This window comes from Loxodonta africana, chromosome 3 (assembly GCF_030014295.1).
Source record: "Loxodonta africana isolate mLoxAfr1 chromosome 3, mLoxAfr1.hap2, whole genome shotgun sequence".
NCBI classification, from domain to species: Eukaryota; Metazoa; Chordata; class Mammalia; order Proboscidea; family Elephantidae; genus Loxodonta; species Loxodonta africana.
The window spans coordinates 2,613,204-2,638,583 of record NC_087344.1 but is presented as its reverse complement, the minus strand read 5'-3'; the positions used below and the strand labels follow the sequence as shown (position 1 = coordinate 2,638,583).

General features: G+C 42.1%; 2 protein-coding genes across 6 annotated transcripts in view; both read right to left on the bottom strand.

The window, feature by feature from the left end:
* The window catches only part of LOC100660529 (zinc finger protein 345-like), a 105,813-nt gene extending 83,606 nt beyond the window's left edge, over window positions 1-22,207 (bottom strand). Inside the window, exon 1 of the mRNA XM_064280176.1 lies at window positions 22,189-22,207. The gene's annotated coding sequence lies outside the window, so the exon portion shown is untranslated. The remainder of the gene's footprint in view (window positions 1-22,188) is intronic.
* LOC100660822 (zinc finger protein 883-like) lies at window positions 1,737-22,511 on the bottom strand. Of its 5 annotated transcripts, none has more exons than XM_010601445.3 (5): window positions 22,436-22,511; window positions 18,137-18,386; window positions 9,620-9,746; window positions 8,505-8,655; window positions 1,753-8,140 (listed from the first exon to the last, which is right to left on the bottom strand). In XM_010601445.3, the coding sequence occupies exons 2-5, from the start codon at window positions 18,137-18,139 to the stop codon at window positions 6,388-6,390; spliced, it is 2,034 nt and encodes a 677-aa protein (XP_010599747.1). In that variant the 5' UTR covers window positions 18,140-18,386; window positions 22,436-22,511; the 3' UTR covers window positions 1,753-6,387. The 5 variants fall into 5 exon arrangements, with proteins under 5 accessions (XP_010599748.1, XP_064136250.1, XP_010599747.1 ...); XM_010601444.3 differs by lacking the exon at window positions 22,436-22,511 and adding an exon at window positions 22,189-22,299; XM_064280180.1 differs by lacking the exon at window positions 18,137-18,386 and having other exon boundaries at window positions 1,745-8,140; window positions 22,436-22,480.
* Between the last annotated feature and the right edge of the window lie 2,869 nt (window positions 22,512-25,380).

Genomic DNA, 25,380 nt, shown 5'->3' with positions numbered 1-25,380 from the left:
TTTACTTGCTATTTCCATATATATTAAATGTAGGGATTTAGTAAATATTGAATTCAATTAAATATTAAAATATCATATTTCTCATCCAAATAAAAAAAATGCTTAGGAATAAATCTAACCACAGACATCAAAGACCTATACAAAAAAAAAAAAAACCAGAAGACACTACTCCAAGAGCCCAGAAGAGACCTACATAAGTGGAAAAACATACCTTGCTCACGGATAGGAAGACTCAACATTGTGAAAATGTCTATTTTACCCAAAGCGATGGATAAATACAATGCAATCCCAATCCAAATTCCAACGGCATCTTTTAATGAGACGTAAAAACAAATCCCCAACTTCATATGGAAAGGGAAGGAGCCCTGGGTAAAGAAAGCATTACTGAAAAGGAAGAACAAAGTGGGAGGCCTCACTCTACCTGATTTTAGGACCTATTATACCGCCATAGTTGTCAAAACAGCCTGGTACTGGTACAATAACAGATACATAGACCAATGGAGCAGAATTGAGAATCCAGACATAAATCCATCCACCTACAAGCAACTGATGTTTGACAAAGGCCCAAAGTCCATTAAATGGGAAAAAGACAGTCTCTTTAACAAATGGTGCTGGCATAACTGGATATCCATCTGCAAAAAAAATGAAACAAGACCCATACCTCACACCATGCACAAAAACTAACTCAAAATGGATCAAAGACGTAAACATAAAATCTAAAACAATAAAGACCATGGAAGAAAAAATAGGGACAATGTTAGGAGCCCTAATACATGGCATAAACAGTATACAAACATTACTAACAGTGCACAAACACCAGAAGAGAAATTAGATAACTGGGAGCTCCTAAAAATCAAGCACTTACGCTCATCCAAAGACCTCACCAAAAAAGTAAAAAGACAACCTACAGACTGGGAAAAAGTTTTTGGGTACTACAAATCTGATCAGCGTCTAATCTCTAACATCTACAAGATACTGCAAAACCTCAACAAGAACACAAGCAACCCCATTAAAAAATGGGCAAAGGATATGAACGGGCACTTCAACAAAGAAGACATTCAGGAGGCTAACAGATACATGAGGAAATGCTCACGATCATTAGCCATTAGAGAAATGCAAACCAAAACTACAATGAGATACCATCTCAACCCAACAAGGCTGGCATTAATCCAAAAAATACAAAATAATAAATGTCGGAGACGTTGTGGAGAGACTCGAACACTTATATACTGCTGGTGGGAATGTAAAATGGTACAACCACTTTGGAAATTGATTTGGCACTTCCTTAAAAACTAGAAATAGAACTACCCTACAATCCAGCTATCCCATTTCTTGGAATATATCCTAGAGAAATAAATGCCCCTACACGAATAGATATATGTGAACCCATGTTCATTGCAGCACTGTTTACAATAGCAAAAAGATGGAAACCAAGGAGCCCATCAACAGATGAATGCATAAATTACAGTATATTCACACAATAGAATACTACACAATGATAAAGAACAACGATGAATCCATGAAACATCTCATAACATGGAGGAATCTGGAAGGCATTACGCTGAGTGAAATTAGTCAGTCACAAAAGGACAAACATTGTATGAGACCACTATTATAATAAGAATCCAGGAAAAGGTTTAAACACAGAAGAAAACGTTCTGTGATGGTTACAAGGGTCGGGAGGGAGGGAGAGGGGTATTCACTAACTACATAGTAGACAAGAATTATTATAGGTGAAGGGAAGGACAACACACAATACAGAAGTCAGCACAACTGGACTAACCAAAAGCTAAGACATTTTCTGAATACAACTAAACACTTCAAGGGACACAGTAGCTGACGAAAGGGTCTAGGGACCATGGATTCAGGGGATGCGTAGCTCAACTGGCACAACAAAGGGCATTAAAAAATATGTTCTGCATCCCACTTCGGTGAGTGGTATCTGGGGTCTTAAAAGCTAGCAAGTGGCCATGTAAGATGCACGAACTGGTCTCAGCCCACCTGGGGCACAGGAGAATGAAGTACACCAAAGACACGAGGACAATATGAGCCCAAAACAAAGAAAGGGCCACATAAACCAGAGACTCCATCAGCCTTAGACGGGAAGAACTAGAAGGTGCCCAGCTACCACCAATGACAGCCCTGACAGGGAATACAACAGAGAATCCCTGAGGGAGCAGGAGAAAAGTGGGATGCAGACCTCAATTTCTAGTAAAAAGACCAGACTTAATGATCTGAGATTCGAGGGGCCCCAGAAACCACGGCCCCCGGACTGTTAGCCCAAAACTGAAATCATTCCTGAGCCAACTCTTCAGACAAATATTAGACTCAACTATGAGACATAAAATGACATTGGTCAGGAGTGAGCTTCTTGGCTCAAGTAGACACATGAGACTATGTGGGCAGCTCCTGTCTGGGGGTGAGATAAAAAGGCAGAGGGGACAGTAACTGGTTGAATGGACACAGAAAAACAGGGTGGAGAGAAGGAGTGTGCTGTCACATTATGGGGAGAGCAACTAGGGTCACATAGCAGTGTGTGCGTAACTTTTGTATGAGAAACTGACTTGAATTGTCAACGTTCATTTAAAGCACAATTAAAAAAAGAAAAAAAACGGAGAAGAGATAAGCAGTCTCGCGTGGTGAAAAATTATACAAAGAATTTCCTGAATAATTGCAATGGCGATGATGTTTAGAAAAGATGTCAGAGCACACTGTGTAACATATCATAAAGAGGTGATTAAAGGATTCAAAAGACCCTCCATGTGATATCAGCACTACCTCCACGTGAACTCCAGGAAGGGGACTGGGCTGGAGACCAAGTTCAAACTTATGATCAATGGTTCAGTCATGTCTGCATAACGAAACCCTAATAACGCTCCGCACGCTGCATTTTGAGTAAACTTTCTGGTTGGTGATAGACACACCTGGGCAGGAGGAGGGAAGAACTAAGGTGTGCTTGAGATTTGAGAACGCCAGATTGGACACGCTGCCAAACCTCGACATGTGTAGCTTTGCTGTATGCTGGTCCTGATCTGCATCCTTTCTGTTGTTTTCAAACTGGAAGTATAGCACTTTCTAAGTTCTTCATCATCCTAGCAACTTATTGAACCTGAGGGACTTGTGGGGACAACTGAATTTTAGCCAGTTAGTTGGAAAGCTGGGTGATTCCACAAGCCCCCAGATTTATGGTCGGTGTCGGAAATCCTAGGCACACTTGGCTCTCTAGAGCTGTGCCCTTTCACTGGTCAGATCAGATTTTGCTGCGTCTGGTTAGTCAGAGGATTGGTAGGAGAGGCAGACAGGCCCAGAGGGCAGAAACTTTAAGCTCCTCCAGGAAGGGGGAGCACATTGGGAATCAAGAACTAAGCTTTGACATCGCTAAGACGAGGCTTATTACTGATGGAAAACCAACAAAATAAAAAGCTACACCTTGACCTCTGTCCTGGTTATTAATTTATTGCTTCTGCTACAGTATCCCATTTTTGCCTCATCTGTGATAATGGAGCTGGGCCTTACCTTTCTCCTGGGCCAGTTATCAGTGCACAAAGGGCTTTCATTCCTGGTTCCTGTGAGATCACCTGCCAGGCTCCTGGAGAGGGCATCTTTGTCCCCACTTTGCTCTGTGTGGATTGTCCAGTGGAGGATTCCCGCAGCCACAGCATTCTGACACTGCAGGTTTCCTCCAGCTCTCTTTGGGCACGAGTGGCACAGCCTGAGCTCCATACACTTGGGCCTGAGGACTAATCCAGGTGCTACATCCACACGTTGTCCTCACAAATACAGGGATGTCTGTCAGGTGAGCTGCCAAGCCAAATCCCTCCCCTAAAGCCAGAGGCAAACAGACTGTGTTTTATTCCTCTAGAAAGCTGCCTCTCCAGATTGCAGCAGCAATTGGGATTACAGGCTTTTGGTGCAATATAAAATGGCACAGCCCCTTTGAGAAACAGACTGGAAGTTTCTTATGAAGGTAATCATACATTTACCAGGACAAAGCAATCCCAGTCATAGGGATACAGATGAGAAAAATTAAACCTTATGTCCACTTCAAACCCTGTGCATGAATGTTGGTAACAGTTTTATTCAAAAAGACAAAAACCAAAAAAAACTGTAAACTCAAATATTTTTAGCCTGATAAATACACAATCTGTGGAGTATCTATACAACATACTACACAGCAATAAAAAGGAACAATCAGTACGTTCACCAACACTGGGCAAACTCAAGTTCTTTGCAGTAAATGACAGGAGCCAGAATCAAAAAACTACAGACAGCATGACACGGACACGGGCAGGTGTCAGGAGTTCATGACTGAAAAAAAAGTGGCTGCACTAGGGAATTTTTTGGAGGAAAATGAGAGCTGTTGTGTATTTTCATGGTAGCACTTGTTATATGACTTCATATATTTGTCAAAAGTGATACTGTACCTCCCAAAACCAAATTAATATTTTTAAATTTAAAATTGTAAAAGAAATGAACAATCACTGCCAAAGTTTGCAGTTAGGGAGAAGCAGACAGAGTAAAGAGATCACTTAGTTTCACCTTTGGGACAGATCTCTACAGGCTGATCTGTCTGTATATACACATTTTTTATAAAACTGCCAACATTATGTACACACTATTTTATACCTGCTGTCTTAGTTGTCTAGTCCTGCTGTAACAGAAATACCACAAGTAGATGGCTTTAACAGACAGAAGTTAGGCTACAAGTCCAAATTCAGGGTATCAGCTCCAGTGGAAGTCATTCTTCTCTGTCAGCTCTGGAGGAAGGTCCTTGTCATCACTCTTCCCATGGTCTGGCAGCGTCTCAGCGCAGGAACCTCAGGTCCCAAGGACATGCTCCGCTCCCGGCACTGCTTTCTTGGTGGCATGAGGTCCCCAACTCTCTGCCTGCTTCCCTTTCATTTCTTGAGAGACAGAAGGTGGGTGCAGGCCACACCCCAGGAAAACTCTCTTTGCATTGGATCAGGGATGTGACCTGGTAAGGGTGTTACAATCCCACCCTAATCCTCTTTAACATAAAATTTCAACCACAAAATGGAGGACAACCACAGAATACTGGGAATCATGGCCTAATCAAGTGAATACACACATTTTTGGAGGACATAATTAAATCCATATCACCTGTCCTATCACACATTAAACTATGACTGCTTTACCTGTGGACTAAATTTTTCTGAAGAAATTCTTTTAGTGGCAGTACAACAGTGTGACATGTAGCCAGGCATTTATCTAAAAACTCCCTTCCTGATGGACACTGACATCATTCCACCTCTCACTATTTCCACAATCTACCACAATTATCAAGGTACCACTACGGTGCCCAAGGATTTCCATAGGATGATTCTTAAAGAATTTCTAGGTCAATGTGAGGCCTTTTTGAAGGCTTTTGCTACCTGTAGTCACTATTTTCCAAGCCCCTTATACGGAAGTCAAGGAACACGGTTCCAGTTCACTGTGGGGCAGAGGAGCTCTGTGATAATCTCCAGGCCCTGCAGCAGGTGTGCACCCAGGTGGAGCAGTAGTCACCGGTACAGCCCAGTTCAGCAGCTGCAGCCTCAACTCCTGGCTCAGTGCATTCTCTCCTTGAACTACAAAATTAACAAAAGCAGGGCTTTTTCAAGATACGGTTCTGTGCCTGTGCTGGACAGAAGCTCCACTGCATCTAGGTCAGGCTGTGGGTCTGGGCAGGCCCACCATCTCTTTGTATCCCCAGTGTGGCCCCTCCTTCAGTGACAATCCTGCCTCTCACAGCACCATTTGAGACATTTTTGAGAAATGGTGAGATGTAGGTTAAAGTCTTCTGGGCAGTTTCCTCAGTGGCAAACTAGGGATCAACTGCAGTTGCAGAAAATGTTAAGGAAATCAATGAAAACACTACACAGAGGGTATCATCCAGATTCTTTCAGAAACACTGCTCTGCATACAATGGCCAAGAGAAAATACCCAAAATAACAAGTGGTGGGATTCTGAGTGATTTTTGCTTTTCCTTATAATTTTCAGTTAAAATCAAAATTTCCACAAAGAGAACATACTGCTTTATAATGTGAAAAAGTATAAATAAAAACCTTAAAAACATGCTGATAAAACCACATGTGGTTTGTACCACGAAGGGTTGATGAGATTTTTTAATAAAGACGATTTTTATATAACAGAACCAAAATAACATTTGATACTTAACCAAAGTCTTGTGCTACAACTGAAGAATTTCTTTGCTTACAGTCGAAGAGTCTCTCCAGTGTGTGCGGTATCACAGCGGTTCTAAGGAGGGACAGCCACTGAAGGCTTTCCTTGCCTTTTACATTTACAGGATCTGTCACGTGTCATGTGTATTTCTCTTCAGCGCACCTTCTCACATTTGAAACGGCAAAGAGAGCTGAAGATGCTCCCTCATTCCTTACATTCATAAGGCCTGTCACCACTGTGTGTTCTTATATGTTGAATTAGAGAAGAGGCCTGGCTAAAGGCTTTCAGACATTCCTTACATTCATAAGGCCGCTCTCCACTGTGTATTCTTACATGGTTGATCAGGTGGGAGGACTGGCTAAATGCTTTCCCACATTCCTTACATTTGTAAGGCTTCTCTCCTCTGTGAGTTCTTATATGAGTATTGAGGGCTGAGCGCCAACTAAAGGCTTTCCTACATTCTTTACATTCATAAGGCCTCTCTCCCCTCTGAGTTCTTATATGGTTAGTGAGGTGTGAGGACCGGCTAAATGCTTTCCCACATTCCTTACATTCATAAGGCCGCTCTCCACTGTGAGTTCTTATGTGGTTGATCAAGTGTGACGACTGGCTAAAGGCTTTTCCACATTCCTTACATATATAAGGCCTCTCTCCACTGTGAGTTCTTATATGTGTAGTGAGGCTAGAAGAATCACAAAAAGATTTCCCACATTCCTTACAATCATAAGGCTGCTCTCCACTGTGAGTTCTTATGTGGCCAGTCAGCTTTGACAACTGACTAAAGGCTTTTCCACATTCCTTGCATTCATAAGGCCGCTCTCCACTGTGAGTTTTTACATGGTTCATGAGATTTGAGGACTGGCTAAAGGCTTTCCCACATTCCTTACATTCATAAGGCCTCTCTCCACTGTGTGTTCTTATGTGAGTAGTGAGGTGTGAGGCACAACTAAAGGCTTTCCCACATTCCTTACATTCGTAAGGCTTCTCTCCACTGTGAGTTCTTATATGTGTAATGAGGTGTGAGGACCGGCTAAATGTTTTCCCACATTCCTTACATTCGTAAGGCCTCTCTCCACTGTGAGTTCTTATATGTGTAATGAGGTGTGAGGACCGGCTGAATTTTTTCCCACATTCCTTACATTCATAAGGCCTCTCACCACTGTGAATTCTTTTATGTTTACTGAGGGATGAAGAGTAACGAAAGGCTTTCCCACATTCCTTACATTTATAAGGCCTCTCTCCACTGTGAGTTCTTGTATGCGTAGTGAGGGATGAAGCACAACTAAAGGCTTTTCCACATTCCTTACATTCATGAGGCCACTCTCCACTGTGAGTTCTTATATGGCCAGTCAGCTCTGAGGGCTTACTAAATGCTTCCCCCCATTCCTTACATTCATAGGGCCTCACTTCACTGTCAATACTTATATGTTTACTGAGGGATGAGGAAGAACTACAGGTATTCCCATATTCCTTACCATCATAAGATTGCTTTCCACTTTGAATTTTGTTTCGTTCAATGAGGGCTGAGAACTGACCAAAAGCTTTCCCAAATTCCTTACATTCATATGGCTTCTCTCTACAATGATTTCTTGTATGTGTAGCAAGAGATGAAGAACAACTACAGGTGATGCCACATTCCTTACATTTATCAATTTCCTGTCCAGTAAGAGTTTTTACATGAGTTTTTAGGTAAGAGGAACAACTGCAAGCCACTCCACACTCCTTACACTCATAGTTATCGCATCCAGTATGAGATCTGATGTGACATTTAAATGAAGACTGATACTTGGAAGCTTTTCCACACTCATGGAACTCAGGAGGATTTTCTCTAGGAGGAGTTCTTTTGATCCTGGTAAAATGTGCAATCTTGCTGAAAGATCTTCCACACTGATGACCTTCTTTCCTTTGATTTACTTTCCCTTCTTTACTCTCATGGAGGCCCTCAACCGTAAGCCTTCTGTTAAAAACAGGCAGCATGCTATTAGCAGTATGTTAGTTATAATTTCATAATTATAGTACACAGTAAATACCTGTTTTCTCCCTTGAGTTATCTCATGTGGAATAGGTCAAATCATCTCATAAAGGTCAATTCTGTTACTGTCAGTGTTCCTAAATAACGAGGCTTTCTGATAATTCAGTACAAGTGAAATATATTTCAAATACTAAATATCACACTTATGTATATGAAAATATAGTATGAAAATTCTGTGAACACAATTTTAGAGCTAGTTTTTATATACACACATACACAAAAGTAAATGCTCTGACACCTTAAGACTCACTCCTGAGATACTGTTAATAATCGTGCAAATGACACTCACCTCACATGACTCCCCAGGTTGTTACACTGCTCTTCAATGCCATGGAATTCACAAATTTCTCCTGAGATGGTGTACCAAGAGGTCTCTCTCATGAATCGCATTATCAACTGTTCACTGGACACTATCTGTCCTTTATCACCCTGTTGAGAAACTGACCGGATAATGTTAAGTGGAGTTTCACAACATGGAACAGAATTGGTGAGGAACAAGGCACCTGTGAGCGCAGAAAGACTATGAGGCATTTGGATGTTCCTGGATGTTGGCAAAGGTAAAAAGGGTAAGCTGTTTACTAAAAAATAACTCTCTGATGACTGAAAATAACAGTGTCATAATTGGGAAGCACAGTCGAAAGGTACTACATACAATGCATGTGCACGAAAGAAACGTTAAAAGAGAAATGGGGAACTTCTGTTCCATAAACACAGATGGTGTTAGAGGACTGATGTTAAAAAAAAAAAAAAGCAAAGTATATATGTGGAAATTTAGCCTCCTCAAACAGAGTTTTTCAAGGTCATTTATTTAAATGTAATCCCCTCCATGAAGGGCTTGTTCTTCAAAGGATTCTTGCCTTCCTAGTGTGTCCTGCCACCTTGGCTCAGAATAACTCCTAACTCCACTCTCCTTACATCTTTCCCTGGGAGAACAAGTGGGCGTGGCTGACATGGTGTTCATGGGAAAAGGCAGATCACGAGAACAGGACAGATGGGAGCACCATTTCCCTGACACTGGGCCAATACTTTGGTCTCTACAGATGAACTGCTATGAGTTTATCTGCAACAAAATAATGATGTCAAATTTATAATAAACACAGTAAAACTCCAAGGAAGCACCAACCTACAAATCCGTGTCCAAAGTGACCCCTGAAGCCAATGCACAATATTACAATACTTAAACACCCTCAAGGCTTTTCACCAGGAGACAAATACAAACTCAGTTTAATAAGCAGATTTTTGCTTTCAATGGAAAGACTACAGAAACAAAGCTCCATGAGAGCAGTGGACATCTGTCATGTGATTCAAAATACTCCCATTCCTCAACTGAAACCTTCAAACTATCTCCATGAGTACAACATGGTCATTCACAATGAAAAAAAAAAAATTTGAAATCCTCCTTACCAACTGAGGCCAGGTTCCTGAAGGTTTCCGTCATCACATCTCTGTAGAGTTTTCTCTGAGCAGAATCCAGCAAAGCCCACTCTTCCTGGGTAAAGTCCACGGCCACATCCTCAAACAGCACAGACTCCTAAAACAGCCCACATATTCTGGATCAGCAAGATATCATCTTCCCCAACGTGTGCAAAAGAACAGGTGAGGCTGCCAGTGTAGGGGTACAGAAAATTCATAGAAAAGTCACACAAGTTTCTCTGTTCTACTCCAGAGTTTGGCCTTTTGCAGTCTGCATTTACATCCTGACTCTTGGCATTCTATCCATAAATTTAACAATATTTCTAACACACTCAACTTATTTGTCCACGGTTTGACACTGACCAATTCCCATCTTATTCCTCTGTATATTTATGTTCCAGAACAGTCAGAACACAAAGCAGAAGGGAGAGAAATCCTCTACAAATCAATGACCTATTTCCACATTCAGATCATCATTTCTTTGCAAAAAAGCAATTTGATCTCCTCCCGTAAGACCCATCAGAACACTTAACAAAACAGGATGAGATATTAATAACTAGGAAACACTGGGGGGCTGGTAATTGTTCCTTGTGTCCTTCACCAACCATGACAGGTCTAGAAGCCTACACAAAACGGCAACCAAGGTCAACAGGAGGTGACAAGACCACCTGCCAAAAAGCAGATATTCTTTCTAAAAATTACAAATTTTTACACGTCTGTTACAAATTTTTATATGACTCAACAGATGCGCCATCATCCCCTCTGACGTTTTCCTGGAAAGAGGCAAGGAGATGAGAAAGTTACCAGAACTCAGCTGAGGGACCGAGAACATGAGAATCTAGATGTCTACACAATTCTCAAACTTAATCCAATTAAAAAGGACCATTCCAATGAACATACACCCAGGAACACCCACAAGCACACTCGATTTTAAGTCACAAAACCCTTTATTTCTGCAAAGAGCATAGTAGCACGCCCTTGTGTTTGCTGACCTTGAAGAACAGGTTAAGATTCCCATTTTGTAAGGAAGGTAACTGAAATGCAGAGGGCTTAGCAGTTAATTTGCCCATGAATCCTAAGAAATTTACCTGCCCTGTAGAGCTTCTACTTCAAAATGTTTTCACATTGGCACCCACTAAAAGGTACATGAGCATATGACTACCTGGACCCTGATGTCTAGAACTACCCAGATGTAGGGCCCACTAAGGATTAGACTCTGAGAGACAGACTCAACAGACTGGTGTTCACATTCGTGAAGAGACAAAAGGCCGCCATATCACATTTCTGATGCTGAAATGGGACTGAACAGCAGGGCAGCTGCAGGATAGCTATGCTCCTCTTGTCAGGGCAGGGGTGAGTAAATTGCCTAGGTCGTGTCCAGTTATTCCTGGCACAATGGAGTTAAAACAAGCTTTCATCCTTAGGCAAAAATCTAAATGTCTTCTCCATTGTAGGGAAACAGGTCGTATACGTCAAAGTCATCAAAAATCCTACTACACATTACTACAAAATATTAATGATCAAATATTCCATTTATTGAGCAACTACAATACAGAAAAGGTTTTGGAAAAACCATTACACTCCAGTTACAACCACTCTATTAAACACATTATGTGAAATAGGTTCATAGCTATTTCAGCAAACTTAAGGGATTATCAGTTAATCATATGCTCAATACTGCCCAAGTAGAATGTAGACGAGCCAGGGTCAGAATGCAGGCTCATGTGTATCTGAAGCCTAAATTCCTCACAGCTCCACTTCTGCTCAGGGGCATACGCTTTTGGTGTGATTCTGGCTGTCATAACACAATAACAACATGAATGACATAGGGTTCAACTGAGTACTATGACAAGGAGACAAAGGAAACATTCCAATCAATTCTGACAACACTGAGATCTTCCTCCCAGCAAAGTCCTGTGTCTCTGGCAAAACGGTAAGTGAATTAAGTCAGTCACAAAAGGACAAATATTCTATCATCTCACTTTTATGATATATCTAGAAAAAGGCAAGTACATCAAAATGTGTAACACATAACTGAAAAAAACTAAATAACACCTAAACGAATTCACCACCGGTCTGCATGTGCTGGAAGATTAATGTTAAGACATCAGTGTTATTGTAAGTGTTCTATGAACTGAATGGAATCCCCATCAAAACTCCAGTGTCTTACTGGCAGAAATGGCTTCTCAAATTCATACAAATTGCAAATGGCTCAAATAGACAAAACAATTCTGAAAAAGAAATAAATGGGACAATGTATATTTCCTGACATCAAAAGTTACTACAAAACTACATTAACCAAAACAGTTATACACGGGTATAAAGACGTACATATAAAACACAACAGAATTAAACTAAATCTATGCTCAGTCGATTTTCAAGAAGGATGCCAACATTATTCGACGGGGAAGTAATACTCTCTTCAACAAATGTGCTCAGACAACCGGATTTCCATATGCAAAACAATGAAGTTGGACCCTACCTCATACCACATGCTAAAAAATTAAAAAAAAAAAAACCTCAGTTGCAGTCAATTCCAAGTCACGGAAGACCCACGTGGGCCAGGGTACAACTGCACTCCACAGAGTCTTCAACGGCTGTGGTCCCTTGTGAGTAGGTCACAAGGCCTTTCTTCTAAGGCCCTCTTGGGTGGATTGAAACTAGCAAACTTTTGATTCACATTCAAGCGCTTAACTGTCTGCACTACCCAGGGAATGCACCATATACAAAAATTACCTGAAAATGGATCAAGGATCTAAATATTAGTCTGAAATTGATCAAACATGCAATCAAGATGCACTGATAATTACCAGTGATTGGAATGCAAAAGTTGGAAACAAAAAATGGTAGTTGGAAAATATGGCCTTGGTGACATAACAGATCGAATGACAGAATTTTCCAAGACCAATGACTTCTTCATCACAAATACATTTTTTCACCAACATAAACGGCGACTATATACACGTACCTCAACAGATGAAATACACAGGAATCAAGTCGACTACATCTGTGGAAAGAGACGATGGAGAAGCTCGATATCATCAATCAGAACAAGGCCAGGGACCCACTGAGGATCAGATCATCAATCACTCATACGCAAGTTCAAGTTGAAGCTGAAGAAAATTAAAGCAAGTCTAGAAGAGCCAAAATACGGCCTTGAATATGTCCTACCCGAATTTAGAGACTATTTCAGGAAAATATTTGACAAATCGAACACTAATGACCAAAGACAGACGAGTTGTGGAATGACATCAAGGATATCATACATGAAGAAAACAAGAGACCATTGAAAAGACAGGAAAGAAAGAAAAGATCATAATGGATGTCAGAAGAGACTGTGAAACTTGTGCTTGAACATATAGTAGCTAAAGTGAGATGACGAAATGATGAAGTATTAAGGGCTGATCAGAAGATTTCAAAAGGCAGCTCAAGAAGACAAAGTATTATAATGAAATGTGCAAAGACCTGGAGTTAGAAAACCAAAAAGGTAGAACACACTTGGTACTTTTCAAGTATAAAGAACTGAAGAAAAAAATTCAAGCCGTGACAAGATGAGAAGGCAGAAAAGGACAGGAGTTGGTTAAACGAACATGAGAAATGTGGGGTGGAAAAGAGGAGTGTACTGTCACATTATAGGGAGAGCAACTAGGGTCACATAACAATGTGCATATAAATTTTTGTATGAGAAACTAACGTGAACTGTAAACTTTCACTTAAAGGACAATAAAAAAATAAATAAAAATTGAAGCCCCGAGTTGTAATATTGAAGGATTCTATGGGGAAAATGTTGAACAATATAGGAAGATGGATGGTTTCACAGAATCACCGTACCAAAAGACCTGGTCGACATTCAACCATTTTGGGAAGTATCATAAGATCAAGAATGAATGGTACTGAAGGAAGAAGTCCAGGCTGTACCGAAAGCAGTGATGAAAAACAAGGCTGCAGGAATTCACAGAACATCAAATGAGATGTTTAAATGAACAGATACAGCACTGGAGGAGCTCACCTGCCTATGCCAAGAAATCTGGAAGACAGCTGCCTGGCCAACTAATCAGAAGATATCCACCTTTGTGCCCATTCCAAACAAAGGTGATACAATAGAATTCAGACATTATCGAACACTATGCCTAGGATATCAATCCTTATGCATTCTATTGCATTTCTGACAATTTCCCATTTTCCTAAATTAATACCTCGTACATTCCACATTCTAATTATTAATGGATATCTGCAGCTGTTTCTTCTCATTTTGAGTTGTGCCACAACCACAAATGAAGGTCCTGAAAGCTTGACTCCATCCACGTCATTAAGGTTGACTCTACTTTGAGGAGGCAGCTCTTCCCCAGTGGTTTTTTGAGTGCCTTCCAACCTGAGGGGCCCAACTTCCGGCACTATATCAATGTTCTGCTGCTATTCACAAGGTCTTCACTGGCTAATTCTTCTCAGAAGTAGACTGCTGGGTCCTTCTTCCTAGTCTGGAAGCTCAGCTGAAACCTGTCTGCCACGGATGACCCTGCTGGCATTTGAACACCGGTGGCATAGCTTCCAGCATCACAGCAACACAAAAGCCCACACAGTACGAAAAACTGACAGACATGTCGGGGTCGGCAACTACAGACACTTTAACATGTGGGGTAGAGACAACTAATCATCTAATTGAAACTATGAATGTATTCCTACTTCCTCTACATGCAAATATCAATTCCAAGTAGATTAGCTTTAAATGTCAAAATGGAAAACTGTAACATTTTCAGAAGTTATAAACAAACGATTTCATGACAATAGTAGAGAGTGAAAAAAACAAGACAGAAGAGATTGACAGAGCGCTGGTGGCAACGTGTTTAAGAGATCAGCTGCTAACCAAAAGGCTGACAGTTCAAATCAATCATCCACTCCATAGAAACCCTATGGAGCAGTTTTCGTCTGTCCTATAGCGTCATTTTGAGTCAGAATCGACTAAACAGCAATGGGTTTGGTTTGGAAGACATTGACAAATTCAATTATATTAAAATTTAGGACTATTCATCAAAGGAAACAAAAAGTGAGTGGGTACCTAAGCTACACGCTAAGAAAAAATTTGTAATAAACATACCTATTTCCAACCTCTACAAAGAATCCCTAAAAGGTCATAAAAACGTGAATTTACAGTGGGAAAATATGCACAGCCTTGTCAGTACTGCAGTAGTGCAAGATCGCTGCATAGTAAAGTTACAGTAAGATACTATTTCACACCCATTACAAAATAAAAACTGATAAATTTGAGAACCTCTGTATAGGCCAAGCAAATGGAACAGATGAAATACATATACTTACTTCATAGAAGGGAAAACTGGTAAACAAATAAGGTTAAATTTGGCTATGATTTGCAACTCAGCCATTTTCCCCTCACTGGAGAGGTATCGTGTACATACAGTATGGGAAGAGAATGACACAGCGGCACTATTCACAAGAGCAAAAACTAAACTTTAAACAACACAAGTTCCTTAAGCTGTTCAAAGGAGCGGTGAATTATGGTCAATTCATCAAGCGGAATACATACATGCAGAGGGACATGCGTAGACTAGAGCTACAGACACTAACATGTGTGAAACTCAAAAACATCATGAGGAAAACAATTCACTAAGGAACACATACAGAGTAACTGCATTTATACAAAATTGAAGAAATACATTGTTTACGAAACTAAGACCCAAGTGGTGAAGCTGGAATAATGGCAACAATAATAAATTTCTAATATATAGACTGTAGTTACCTCCAGGTTAAAGAGATCAGAGCGGGACATACTCAGAGCCTCTAAGAACACCCCAAGTTTTGTTCATACTTGAGTTTTTATATTAGTGTTGTTTAAACATTACATGAAAAGTTTCATGCATTGTTAGATCATAATACCTTTTACAACAGAAAGCTAAAGCATTATTTAAAACTTGGAAAAAAACGTGATTTTCACTTATTAATTTTACCAAGGACATCATGCTTGGCGAAGTAGAATTTCAGTGAAAAAGAAGACCCTTAAGGAGATGAATTGACACAGTGGCTGTAAAAATGAGCTCAAACACAGCAATGGCTGTGAGGATGGTGCAGGACCAGACGGTGTTTCGTTCTGCTGTACAAAGTGAGTTGGCGCCGACTCAACAGCACCTAACAACATAGCGACAATTTTCTCAAGTAATCTGACAACCCCTTCATTTTGATTTAACTTGTCTTAGGTCAGCAGGGTTTTTATTCCTAAACTTTTCATGCCTGAATCTTAGAAATTCACATTTATAAAACACAGGAAGTTTTATGAAAGCAAAATGTCCATTCTTGGTGCTAAGATTTAAAAAAAATACCACCATCATCAGCAAAAAATCAGGAAAAACTAAGGTCCACCAAACGCAATACTATGGCATTTTATAACATTTACACTTAAGCTAGCTATGTATTGTATGAACAGACCTCCTGGATAATTTCCCTGTAAAAACAAGCACAAATTCCATGCTATAGGATGTGTAACAAAGTTGGAGGAACGGGGGTGAGGGGTGGAGATGAAAAGTGCCACTTGCCTGGGCTGCAAGTTCAGGGGGTCTCCAGGCAAGGCGTGGAATAACATTCCAAAGTGCCACAAATAGGAAAGGTGCCTGACTCAGGCAGCTAAAAAACAGGGGGAAGGCATTTCAGCAGATGCACGGCCGCAACCAATGTCTATTCATTTTGAAATGGGGGCAGGGGGAGGCAGCACAACTTAGGGGTTGCTCCTGAGCGCTCAAAATGGGGGCAGTGGCACGACAGACTGCGCCTGGTCACTCGTTACCTTCCCTACACCTCTGAGGAGAAATAAAAAAAATTTTTATTCCATTTGTTCGCACTGACATAAAGAAATTCTAGCAAGACGGTTAAAAAAGTTACAACAAAGCTGATTATCTAAAGGTAACTAACAGAGGAAAAAACGTCTGGATGAGCCAAGAGTAGGAACAAGTCTTCATGAAGTATCCTTTCTAAGTTCATAATGAGATTTGAACTCTGAAGACATTATCTATTGGAAAAACACAATTTCATTAAACTAAGTTATACTTTTAAACATGCGAAAAGTCAAAACAAATGTTAAGTGTTTTTACCAGGAATTCACATTCATAATAATAAAACCGGAAACCCTGGTGGCGTAGTGGTTAAGTGCTACGGCTGCTAACCAAGAGGTCAGCAGTTCGAATCCGACAAGCGCTCCTTGGAAACTCTATGGGGCAGTTCTACTCTGTCCTATAGGGTCGCTATGAGTCGGAATCAACTCGACAGCATTGGTTTTTTTTTTTTTTTAAATAATAAAACCATCTAAAATTTAATCATTTACAACCCAACTGTTATTAAATGGTCTAATACATCTGTGCAAATCACAAAAATATAAATTAGAGCTCTCTTTCTAAACACAGTAACCAAGGAAATCAGAGTCTGTACATACATTTTATCTCAGCCAGGAGAATGCTGCTAAAATATTTAACATATTGGGGGTTCCAGCATGACTTCCTAATGTAACAGGAGTCTTTAAGAATCTTCTCAAGATTTAAGAAAGTTTCACGGTAACTTTTACATAATAAGCATTCCGCTGTGTTTGAGAAGTTCTAAACCTATTAAATGGAAAAAATTCTCCGTAGAAACATAAAAACTTGGTTCCAAAAATTTTCTTCAAGTGCAGACTGTGACCCTGGGAAGTTAAAAAAAACAACCATCTCCTATTGTTTTTCCAGCAAAAAAAAAAAAAAAACACTCTTAGATTCCAATCCAAGACCGGGGAGCAGTAAAATAATTTCACAGTTTACCACCAGCTCTAGGCAGAGACAGGCAGGGAGGACATGGACCTGGAACGGGACTCGTGCTTCTTGCACACCTGAAAGCCTCAAGCAAATCCAGCGTCCCATAAGAGGGGCAGGGGGGCAAGATGATGGTTTTGGAGACACCACACATGATCCAGCTGGACTCACTCTCCTACCTCATTCCTTTGGTGAGGTCATGAGAGCACTAAACCTCATGCAGGATCCCATAAAGAGCCAGGGTTCTTGCCCTACTATCTCTCCTGTTCTCCACCCCCTTACACAGTGTGCGAGTTAGAGCTCCAGTGTTAGAAAAGACCGCAGTGCCTGGGGGAAGCAAAGAACACTGTTTGCAGTGATGGAACAAGGCCTGCTCTGGAGGCCCTGGGGCTCAGCCTCCTCAATCACAGCTGTTCTGATTCAGGCTCTGGTCAGGAGATCTGTCATTCAACACAGAGCACCAAGGCCCAGGGTGGGGATGGTAATGCCCCATGGTGCCAACTTGGAAGTCACAGAAGGAAAATGACCCAGGCATCCAAGGCTTTAAAAACTGCATTAGGTGTACAGGAAGGGCCCCGTTGGCAATGGCGCTTCTTAGGATATAGACCTTGGCCTCTTCTGCCACCGAAACACAGACCTGGGAGTATATAGCTGGTTCCCCAACAAATCACATTGAGCTTCACCTGTTTATGCTAACAATTACCCAGTTCTCCGTGGTACTCACCATTTCCTGCCTCCAGCCTCTTGAAGTCTAAGCGAATGTTCTCTCTACAGCCCAAGAAACCAGTGAAGGCAAGAAGGATGGGAGTGGAAGCAAAGCCACTAGGAAGTCTGGAGGCAGATGAATAATGTTTGGTCTACACAGCCCGTCAGCAGTTGAAATCCTTACTCGTGATTTTATAGATGTGTTAGGTGGTCGTCCTAGGTCCACAGCTGCCTAGACTGGACCACTTCTTTCTGATCACACTTGGGACCTGAAATGGAAGAAGATGAGGAATGGTGTGGGGAGACGGTGTTGAGTAACTAAGGAGTATCAGATCCTTGGCTTCAGCTCTTTGCCTGGGCAGGGCTTTCTCCCAGGCTCAAGGCATTGCTCCACCTTGATGGTATCTGCATTCTTCATGCAGCTCTACAGGTTTCAGCCGTATGGCACAGAAATCACAGATGGAGCAATTTCCTCATCCCAGAGCAGGAGAAGCATCCAGGCCTGGCCAGGCTAGAAAATTTGAACCTGATTTCCACAGGGTGTCAGAGGCCCAAGGGTCAGACTATGTTTTCAGATGGGCATCTTTGCTTCTTGTAAATCCATACAAACATTTATAATTGATATCAACATGGGTGAATTTCCAGAACATATTTTTCAACTTTGCTTAAAGAATCCATGATGACTCCTTGATTTTTCATATGTGAAGTTAAACTCTTTTTTAAAAAATTCTCATTTCATTTATATCATTGTAAAAGTGATCTGCATTTTTCTGGTCAATTTTGCAATTTACATTTCTTTCTTTCTGCTGCAGTGGTTAAGAGCTTTGCTGCTAACCAAAAGGTCAGCAGTTCAAATCCACCAGCATCTCCTTGGAAATCCTATGGAGTTCTACTCTCTCCTACAGGGTTGGTATGAATCAAAAGCAACTTAATGGCAATGGGTTTTTTTTTTTTTTGGTTCTTTTTCGTGAGATTTTTTTTTTTTTTTTTTTCTCCCACCCAAGGAGAGAGAGCTACACAGATGTTTGATTAGGTAAGATCTTGTTACCAAAGGAAAATAAATACATGGCTTCCATCCTACATGGGATTGATGTCATGGGGATGTAGGGAGGAATGTGGGCATTTCAAAGATTAAATGCCAATTCTAGGCAGTGATAACCTAGAAAAACAAAATCACGTTTGAGAAACTGCAGCAATGAAAGAATGGACTCTTCAATGATTTTGGAGTTAGCAATGATTCTCAAACAGGACGATTAAAATTACACATTTTAAGTGTTGAAATTTACGCAGCTGCTGTTTGATTTTCTGGCCTCTACATATTTCTTCCTACCTTTTGCTGTATGTAAAAGAGTGTCCTTTTGTTACTCTTACCTTCCACAGATTAGAGACACACACATTACCTTCATTCTATATTATTACGTTTGCTTTAAATACAAATATATTTTCCATTTATATTACAAATTCTATATACATTATCATCAATTAAAATTTTACTTTTTCATGTTTGAAGTTACGTTTTATAAATGAACACTTTCCAATAGCTATACACCTCATATTCTTAAAACAGAAGTACTTTCTAAAACAACTATTTCAAAGAATGAGGCACAATCAACAATACTGTAGCACGGCTGATCAGGAGATATCGAAATATTTCCATAAAACACGCCTCTCGTTTTGCCCTCAATTCCAGTATTTGCTGCTCTGACAAAGGAAATACGCCTGGTTTTTAACTGCAAAAAACCTTCAACCTATTAAGTGTGGCTATCTTTTTTTTATCTGGAAGCAGAAATTACGGCTGTCTCATCAGCATCTAGTCCAGCACAGAACCTGTCTCTATCTATGCTTAGGATCTCGGAGAAACACTGGGTGTGTGATCTCTATAAACTGCCTGTCTCCTATGTTGACGTTGTTCAGCTACATCACGTGGCCATACTGTCTTTGGCACAACTGTGACGGGAATTTCTGCCTTAGAGCCAAGTGAATTCCTGGAAATGTGCCCCTTAATCAGTATTTTCCTCCTAAAGTGGGGATAACTATGGTCATAAATTAGCATTCTAGTTTCAATTCATGTTTCTTATTTTTTCATCTAAGTTGCAGTCCTGTAACAATTAAACTGAAAATCAAATCCACTGTCATGGAGTCAATCTGGCTCACAGCATCCCTACAGCACAGGAAAGAACGACCCTACAAGATTTCCAAGGCTGTTTTTTTTCGGTTTAATCTTATGGATGCAGACTGGCACATCTTTCTCCCACAGATTGGATTGTTATTGTTGTTAGCTACCTTCAAGTCGGTTCCAACTCATAGCATCCCTATGCACAACACAATGAAACACTGCCCGGTCCTGAGCTATCCTTAGAATCCTTGTTACGCTTGAGCTCATTGTTGCAGCCACTGTGTCAATCCACCTCGCTGAGGGTCTTCCTCTTTTCCGCTGACCTTGTACCCTGCCAAACATGATGTCCTTCTCCAGGGACTGATTCCTCCTGACAACATGTCCAAAGTATGTAAGACTCAGTATTTCCATCCTTGCTTTTAAGAAGCATTCCGGTTGTACTTCTTCTGAGACAGATTTGGTTATTCTTTTGGCAGTCCATGGAATATTCAATATTCTTCACCAACACCACAATTCAAAGACATCAATTCTTCTTCTGTCTTCCTTATTCATTGTTCAGCTTTCACATGTGTATGATGTGATTGAAAATACCATGGCTCAGGTCAGATGCAACTTAGTCTTCAAGGTGACATCTTTGCTCTTCAACACTTTAAAGAGGTCCTTTGCAGCAGATTTGCCCAATGCAATGCGTCTTTTGATTTCTTAACTGCTGCTTCCATGGCTGCTGATTGTGGATCCAAGTAAAATGAAACCTTTGACAACTTCAATCTCTTCTCCGTTTAACATGACGTTGCTCATTGGTCCACGGAGTGAATGGTGGGTTCAAACCACCGACTTTTCAAGTAGCAGCCAAGTGTCACTGGGGCTCCTGAACAATTAAACCAGGGGAGGTAGACATCACTCACAATAATCTTATTTCATGATAACTGAGAAAAGACTGAAGTTGTCAAGGATATCATCCACAACCAACACCCATGGAAGCAGCAGTCAAGAAATCAAACAACTGATTACATAGGGCAAATGTGCAGCAAAAGATCTCTTTAAAGCGTTAAAAAGCAATGATTCACTTGTATGAGTAAGGCGTGCCTGACCCAAGCCATGATATTTTCAATCACCTCATATGTATGTGAAAGCTGGACAACAAATAAGAAAAACTGAAGAATTGATGCCTCTGAATTATGGTGCTGGTAAAGAATACGGAATACACCAAAAGTGCCAAAAGAATAAACAAATCTGTCTTGGAAGAAGTACAGCCAGAAAGCGCCTTAGAATCAAGTATGGCGAGGCTTCATCACACAAATTTCCGACATGTCAGGAGAGACCAGTCCCAGGAGAAGGACATCATGCTTGGCAAAGCACAGGGTCAGGGAAAAAAACGAAGACCCTCAACGAGATGACTGACATACTGGCTGTAACACGGGGCTCAAACATAATGACGATTATGAAGACGGTCCAGGACCAGACAGTGTTTTCGTTCTGTTGTACATGGACTCACTATGAGTAAGAATCGACTCGACGGCACCTAACGACAGCGGCATAGGGCAGAACCACCCCCACAGGGTTCCCAAGGCTGTAATCTTTAAGGAAGCAGACTGCCACATCTTTCTCCCGCTGAGTGGCTGGAGTGGATGATGGGTTCCAACCGAGCGCTTAACCACTGCGCCACCAGAGCCCGTTAACAAACCAGGGGAGGGGGAGACGCCTCCCCACAACCCCACTTCCTTGAGAACCCCCAAGAGCTTCCCAACAGTCCTTGCCGGCGGGGACGCAGGCGGACGACGGAGCCCGGTGCGGGGCGCACTCAGGCGGCGGGAGCAGGGCGCGCACAGGCTAACTCCCCGGGCTTGTCACCCCGCATTCCTCACAGACTCCCGGCGACGCGGACACCCCTGGTCTCCGCCCACGCACGGCCTCACCTATTAACGCCCCGACACACCTAGGCCTCGCCCCCCTACCTGGCCGTCCCGACGCGGCGGGCGCGGGACTCCTCAGCCGGGCTGGGAGAGCACAGCGGCCGCTTCGCCGCGCCGCCGGCCGAGGCCCAGGCCCCGGAGAAGAGGCAGCGCCGGCGGCGCGAGGCTGCAGGCCAAGTCCGGCTACGGAGGCCCCGCGGCCCGGCACCATCCGGAACCCCAGCGGGCCCCCCCCCCCGGCGGACCTGGTACCGGCCCAGGCCGGACGCCGGCGGCGCCACAGACGTACCTCACGCCCCAGCCGGCCGACCGCGAATCATGGCTGCCGGCCGCGCACGCGCACTTCCGCTTCCTGCGCTGAGCTCTCGGCGGGAGGGGCGGGGTGCCGGCGCGGGGGCAGAGGGCTCCGCCCAGTGGTGGGCACGTTCAGGGACTTGGCCTCGGACTTGGGTTCTTCCTCTTGCCTTTATTTCCTCCGTAAACAGAAGCCTCAAACCAAACGACCAGTTGCCAACTAGTCAATCCTGACTCATAGCGACCGTATAGGACAGAGAACTGCCGCATAAGGTACAGCCAGATGCTCCGTAGAAGCAAGGATGGCCTCTCACATACTTCGGAGGCACCAGTTATCAGGAGGCACGAGTTCCTGGAGGACATCATGTTTGTTAAAACAGATGGTCAGCGAAAAAGATGGATTGACACAGTGGCTGCAACAGTGGGCTCCAGCTTAGCGATTGTGAAGATGACTCAGGACCAGGCCTTGTTTCCTTCTGTTGTACGGAGGATCACCGTGAGTCAGAATGGACTGGAAGGCACCTAACAACAACAATAATCTTTAAACAGACTCAGGCAAATCTCCGTATAGCTTACACTTTTGAGGGCACAGTCAACATCAGTGAACAAACTAAAAAAAAAAAAAAAAAATTGTTAAAAGAATTAATGAGAGGTAGATTGGAAAAAAGATTAGGGAAAATAACAAAAGTAAACTAATACTGCTGAAGAAATATCCTTAGCAAGAGGGACATTTCACCTGAGTCTACGAATTAAAACATGAGGGGTCCCCATGTGGGACATGGGTAGAAAGAAATTGGAACTAAGGCAGAGACTGCTTTTCCTTTTTGATTTTGTGATTAATTGACTGGGTCTAAAAGTAATAAAGAAAGTTGTGTTGAGAATTGCTCCCAGATTTCTGACTGTATGGCAGAGAACTTCCTTTTCACTATTACTTCATAACTATAAACTGTTGGTGCCATGAATAGAGATTGAAACAAAATTCAGGAAAGAAAAATATTTATTCTGAAAATTCCTTTCTCCCCTCCTTCTGTGTTCAACACTACCACCTCTCCATCCCGCCTTACACCAGCTAGTTTTTATAGTAACCTGATACCTGTTTCACCTCTTCTTGTTGTTGTTAGGTGCCTTCAAGTCTCTTCCAACTCATAGTGACCCTATGTACTTCCCAGTCCTGCACCATGCCCACATGCTTGAGACCATTGTTGCAGCCACTACGTCAGTCCATCTCGTTGAGGGTCTTCCTCTTCTTTGTTGACCCTATACTTTGCCAGGCATGATGTCCTTCTCCAGGGACTGATCTCTTCTGACAACATGTCCAAAGTATGTAAGACATAGTCTCACTATCCTTGCTTCTAAGGAGCATTCTGGTTGTACTTCTTCCAAGACAGATTTGTTCGTTCTTTTGGCAGTCCATGGTATATTCAAAATTCTTCCCCAACACCACAATTAAAAGGCATTAATTCTTCTTCTGTCTTCCTTATTCATTGTCCAGCTTCACACGCATATGATACCATTGAAAATACCATGGCTTGGATCAGGTGCACCTTAGTCTTCAAGGTGACATCTTTGTTTTCTTCACCTCTTTGTGCACCTTGTATCATGTCTTACAATAAAATTGGGCAGAAGGAAGGGTAGTGCCTTCCTTGGGACATGGAATCTTGGCGTGGAGGACCCATACAGACCTCACCCTATGTTGTCTCATTATTTGTATCCTTTTTGTTATATTAAAGATGTTAACCTAAGTATAGCCCTTTTTGTATATTCTGTGAGTCATTCCATTGAATAAACAAACCCAAGGACACTGTACTCTTAAACTTGTAAATTCTGCTTTAGCTCCTTTTAGGTAGGGTCAGAAAAGTGGTGCATGGGCCAAACCAAAAACCAAACCCACTACCGTCGAGTCGATTCCAACTTTATAGGACAGAGTAGAACTGCCCCATAGAGTTTCCAAGGAGCACCTGGCAGATTTGAACTGCCAGCCCCTTAGTTAGCAGCTGTAGCACTTAACCACTATGACACCAGGGTTTCCACTGCATGAGCAGCTGGCTTAAAGGATGGTGTCCTTCTAAATTGTGAGCTATGACTCAGCTCTGGGTGGCTAGGGGCAGAGGGGGAGTTCTGAGTGGACAGCTGGCAATAAGGATGGAGAAGTGGGAAGGTGAGGACTGAATTAAACTCCACATCTTGGGGATTGGCTTCATACTGATTCTTACCAGGCAAATGGCGATGAAGGCAGGATTTACCGCCTACATAACAAATTCCTCCATCTGTATTAGTCAACAGGCCCTCTTGGGCCTGGGTACAATCTTTTTCCCAGTGATGAGTCCTGGTATTATTCAGCATTATTTGTTGAGTCTACCCGAATCTCGAGCACCTGTAAAGCCTAATCATCTTTCCAGGCTGACTCCCATCCCTTACCTTCCTCCTGGAAAAGAATTCCCTCTAATCTACATTAAAAAAACCATTGCCGTCGATTTACTTACATAGTTAATAATTCCTTTCCCTCTGAATCAAGCTCCCCATTAAAATTGAATTTGGTCTGTCCAACCATGCCTAAACTAGTAGGTAGCTCCTCTGAGACCCTTTTGCATCTTGTGGGCCAGTGCTGTTGAAGCCATTATCCAGGTTCATGCCAGTGTGTATGAAAGGCCTAAGTAGAGTAAGGATACATGTTTTGTGCCCCAAAAAGTAGTTTCCCCCATGCTACTGTTAGGGGAGTGGTAGTCACTCTATGTGTAATTTAGTCTAAGCATGCCATATCAGGAACAGATGGTACTGAAGGAAGAAGACCAAGCTGCTCTGAAGGCATTGGTGAAAAACAAGACTACAGGAATTGATGCACTATCCGTTGAGATGTTTCAACAAACAGATGCAGCACTGGGGGTGCTCACTTGTCTATGCAAAAAAATACGGAAGACAGCTTCCTGGCCAACTGACTGG